The sequence below is a fragment of the Solanum tuberosum genome, unplaced genomic scaffold (assembly GCF_000226075.1).
Source record: "Solanum tuberosum cultivar DM 1-3 516 R44 unplaced genomic scaffold, SolTub_3.0 scf01004, whole genome shotgun sequence".
NCBI classification, from domain to species: domain Eukaryota; kingdom Viridiplantae; phylum Streptophyta; class Magnoliopsida; order Solanales; family Solanaceae; genus Solanum; species Solanum tuberosum.
The window spans coordinates 22988-27713 of record NW_006239898.1 but is presented as its reverse complement, the minus strand read 5'-3'; the positions used below and the strand labels follow the sequence as shown (position 1 = coordinate 27713).

General features: G+C 32.3%; 1 protein-coding gene across 2 annotated transcripts; it reads left to right on the top strand.

The window, feature by feature from the left end:
* Positions 1 to 1938: 1938 nt before the first annotated feature.
* Positions 1939 to 4476, top strand: LOC102600150 (GDSL esterase/lipase At5g03980-like). 2 transcript variants are annotated; one of them, XM_015305719.1, is made up of 5 exons: positions 1939 to 2333; positions 2411 to 2620; positions 2713 to 2852; positions 3668 to 3941; positions 4067 to 4476. In XM_015305719.1, exons 1-5 carry the CDS (start codon positions 2057 to 2059, stop codon positions 4282 to 4284), a joined length of 1119 nt encoding a protein of 372 aa, XP_015161205.1. In that variant the 5' UTR covers positions 1939 to 2056; the 3' UTR covers positions 4285 to 4476. The 2 variants fall into 2 exon arrangements, with proteins under 2 accessions (XP_015161205.1, XP_006367844.1); XM_006367782.2 differs by having other exon boundaries at positions 1940 to 2333; positions 2704 to 2852.
* Positions 4477 to 4726: the final 250 nt, after the last annotated feature.

Sequence of the window (4726 nt, the reverse complement as noted above, 5' to 3'; positions counted from 1 at the left end):
CCCGAGGTTGTTATTTTTTTCACCCCCCCCCCCCCCCCCCCAAGAAAAAATCTCTTTTCTTATCAATAAAATAAAATGTTTCTTTGATATTAGTCTATATGAATTCTTCCAAATTATTATTTTTTCATAAATTTCTTACACACAAACATGTAAAAACAACAACAAAATTCATAGTTAACAATTTATCGGTGCGAGAGGAGATCATTCAATTTTCTGAATAAATTATTAATCGTTAAAAATTATCATAGTTACATTATTATCGTAAGTATATTTCATAAATAAATGCATGTACCATTAATATTTAGACTTTCATATATTTTTCATTGTGATTTATATTTACAAAATTACCAATTATTTAAGTAGGGATGGAAAAATTATTTTATTTAATGAGAGATTAATATATTGGTGAGTGAGTAAAAGAAGAGAGTATAAAATGATTGGGCCAATACATCGTTCGATAGTCACCTGTTAATTACTAATTCGGTATCTAACCAACCGATGGCTTATTGATTGATTAGCAGATTAGTATATTTAAAAGTCAATATCTAATAAGTCAAACTCTTAAGCATAATTATATATCTGTTTCATTTAATAAGCAACACAATTTAATAGATACAAGTTTAAGTTCAAGTGTCTAATTGAATTATATGAAAAAATTTAAAAGATCGCAGATGATTTAGTAGGCGTTTGGCCATGCGATACCATATCACGATATGGTGTCGTGAGATGGAATCAGCGTTTGGACATGTTATTTTACGCTGATTCCATCTCATGATTCCATATCATGAGAGGTGATACCATATTCTCCAAAAACCATGATATAGAATCATCATGTGATTCCATATCATGATTTGAGATATTTTAATACAATAATTGATCCATGAGTTTATATTTTGTTAAAAACAACCCCACATTTATATCTACTAACCATTTGTTTCATATGTAAATAAAATTTATAATCACATCATTACTTTTTAAAATTTATTATTACTTTAAATTTGATGAATATAAATAAGAACGAAGGGAGTAATACTTTTTTGATTTTTCATAATAAAAAAAACGTCTTAATCTTATGACTAAGCATAATATTGATAAAAGACAATTTTCATTGGCGGTGCCGCACTTTCTTAATCTTAGTATTTCAAAATGTTCGTTCACATGACTGAAGAATATCAAGTCCAATTGATTGAGGACTTGGGAAAATTTGATCAATTAGTTATTAATATTTAGTCAAGTGGACTAGTTATAATTTTTTTGATTAAATTTTATTAGAAGTGTTTTTTGACTCAAACTTGTGGTAACTTTTTAAAATTTCGTTATTCAATAATATTTAACTATTGATTTTTCTTGTAAATAGTTAGAAGTCAGTGATGTTTGTTAATTTTTATCTTAGTGTATTTAACTTCTAAGTTAATATTTACTCACTAATATATGTTTTTTTTCTACTTTATAGGTTATTTGCAAGAGTAGTTGAGAGATATGAGCATATCAAGTACAATTTATGTTCAATTTTTTTAAATTAAATTAAAGTTAGATGAAACAATTACTTAAGTGAAGAACAAATAACTTTGTAATAATTTATTATGCGATTTTATAATTTTTGTTTATTTGATAAGATTGAATAAACAATTGGGGCTATTTTAATAGTTTTACAACTTATGAGATTTTTATGTTTATGAGAAAATATACCACACAAAAATTCCATATCGCATGTCCAAACAAACCTTCAATTTCATGTCATGATTCCATATCATGATACCATATCGCATGGCCAAACGGGCCCTTAAACTTATTATAAATCCGTGGAAATCAGTTGCACGTTCCTCCAATGGTATAATTGAATCAAATTATTTTAAATAGCAAGGGGGTATATTTGACCCTTTTTCTTTTAAAAAGTAGTAAATCTGGGCTAGCTGGCATTTAGATAACACGGAGAATCAATGTTAATTAATTAATTTCTCGTGGCTCTTGTACTTCCTGCAGGAAAAATAATACTGCTACTGAATATATGTAGAATAGTGTGTATAAGCACAATAGTTTTGTCTGGCAAATTGAAATGGCAGCAACAATAACCTTGCTTCTTTCTTTGCTCATTTTAATGGTGAAAGTCGGCGATGCTCAACAAGTATTAAAGCTTCAAAATCCACTATTGATGAATTGCAGATTTGATAAAATATATCAATTTGGTGATTCACTTTCCGATACCGGCAATTGCATCAGAGAGACCCTTTGTGGAGCTAATTTGTCATGTGGAGCACTTCCTTATGGAATGGATTTTTACCAGAATGCAACTGGGCGTTGTTCTAATGGCATGCTCATCATTGATTTCATAGGTTTGAATTGAACCCCCAATTACTATAGATTTGTGTTTGATGATTTTTAGGATTAATTTCTCTATCAAAACGTACAGCTGTGGAATCTGGTCTTCCTCTGCTAAATCCATACAAGGATGAAAATGCAGATTTTAGACATGGTGTGAATTTTGCAGTAGCTGGGTGTACTGCTTTATCTGCCAAATCCCTCGCAGGGAACAACATTGTTAATATAGCACTTACAAATAGTTCATTGAGTGTGCAACTTGATTGGATGTCTTCTCATTTCCAGATCACCTGCTCCCCTGGTAATTCATTAATTTGCTAAATATGATTATTTGCTTCTGCAAATTGCACTAACTATATATCCAATTAATTATTTTCTTCTTAGATTGCCCAGAAAAAATGAACAAGTCACTTTTCTTAGTTGGAGAAATTGGAGGAAACGAATTCATTTATGGCTTATCACAAGGTAAAACCATGGACGAGTCGCGAAGAATGGTGCCGGAAGTTGTTCAGACCATCATTCATGGCGTTAAAGTGAGTTTAGTCCTTTAATTTTCAAAATTTAAATAGCCTTTCTCACAATCGTGAATGGTTGGAAGGGAGTTAGAGGCCTCGTGAGTAATGGTAACTTCCTACTCAGAGTCCACTACAGATCTGAATTTGTTGAAGAAATAATAACATCCTTCTTTTTTACCCTTCCATAATAGAGGTCTTTAGTTTGAAACTCCTTGCTAAGATGGTTTGGCTTGCGACTTTTATAACGGAGGTTTCAAGTTCGAAACCACTTACATACAACTGCCTTCAAGGTCAAGCTCGTCCCACGGAATTTGCCTAATGCAGTTTATCTCTTCAGTGTGATTTGCAAGCTATTGTAGGGGTTTACCTTTGTGTGCACTCAAAAGATTGTGATTGTGTGTTGAGATCTTTTTTTGTCCCTTCTAGCCTTCCAATTGTGTAAATATATTGTTTGCTGGCAAATACATAGAACATAAATTCTTTTAAAGTATAATTAAGGACATATAGGTTATGATTGTTGTTTTAACCCCTCTCTTCCTCTTGTCACTTGTCTCAATCTGATAGTCTGTAATATCCTACTAATTAAATCCAAACGCCATCATTATGAATACCCCTTGCTAGAAATAGTACTAGTTATCTTCGTTGAGTATATAAGCAATTTAAAGATCGTCTTCTTTAGAGTTCCATCATTAAGAAAGCCAGTATAATAGTGAATTACACTTCTCAATTTTGAGGTGGGGGATTGATTTTACGCTTCTATTTACCTTTTCCTTCTTGATTACTTCTTTTATTTGATTAAAATTTGTTTTCTAGTGATCAATTACTTTTTTCAGAGGGTCATCGGTTTTGGGGCTACTCAAATTATAGTTCCAGGCAACTTCCCAATAGGTTGTCACCCAATTTTCCTAACAAAATTCATGACCAACATCTCAACTGCCTATGATGAGTACCATTGCTTGAAAGACTTAAATAACTTTGCAATATTCTTCAATCGTAATTTGCAACAAGCCATTGATGAGTTGAAGAAAGATTACCCAAACATTACACTGATTTATGGTGACTACTACAACGCCTTTCTGTGGCTTCTACAAAATGCCGGCAGTCTTGGTAAGTGCTTAAAAGATAGTATATCATTTCCTTTTCCTAATTATAAGGTTGAATTACTACATACATAAGTGAAAAGGGGAAGAAAACCATATGCATTTACCAACTTCCTTGTACTACATTTTCAGGATTCGACAACAACTCCTTGCAAAAAGCATGTTGTGGAATAGGAGGAGAATATAATTATGATGTACATAGAAGATGTGGTGCTCCAAGAGTTCCTGTGTGTGTTGATCCGAGTACTCACATCAGTTGGGATGGAGTTCATTTGACACAAAATGCATACCGTTGGATAGCAAGATGGCTAATTGATGATATATTACCTAAATTAAACTGCCAAGTTTAACTTCTTTCTCTTAATTTCTTGCGGAAGTACATCAATCCATTGTCATGCAGTCCGTTAGCAGAGTAATTGTTCTTTTTATTGTGAAGATAGCTAATTGATCGATGACAATTTGAAATAGCAAGTGATTTGTCTTTATTGTGAAAGTGCACATCAATGTTACTCTCTCGAATGCTATCCTCTCAAATTGAGAAATTTCAATCTCTTTCTTTGAAGGCTTGATTTTACTTATAGATGCATAGCTCAGATTGTTATGAACTCTAGCACCCATAATTGTGAGTGTTCAATCTAGATGGATCTCTTCAATGTACTTTACCCTTTCATTCATTCATATATAGAGAATGCCATTGTTATGAACCAGCCTCGGCCCAAGGTCAATAACTACACAGATGCCACACAACTAGTTATTGGGCCGAAAAGAAGCAACAAAATTGGAAGGCCTTCA

Coding starts and splice junctions, on each gene's coding strand:
- LOC102600150 (XM_006367782.2), top strand. CDS start 2,057: ATGGCAGCAACAATAACCTTGCTTCTTTCTTTGCTCATTTTAATGGTG. Junction 2,334..2,410: donor GCTCATCATTGATTTCATAG/GTTTGAATTGAA, acceptor CAAAACGTACAG/CTGTGGAATCTGGTCTTCCT. Junction 3,942..4,066: donor ACAAAATGCCGGCAGTCTTG/GTAAGTGCTTAA, acceptor CTACATTTTCAG/GATTCGACAACAACTCCTTG.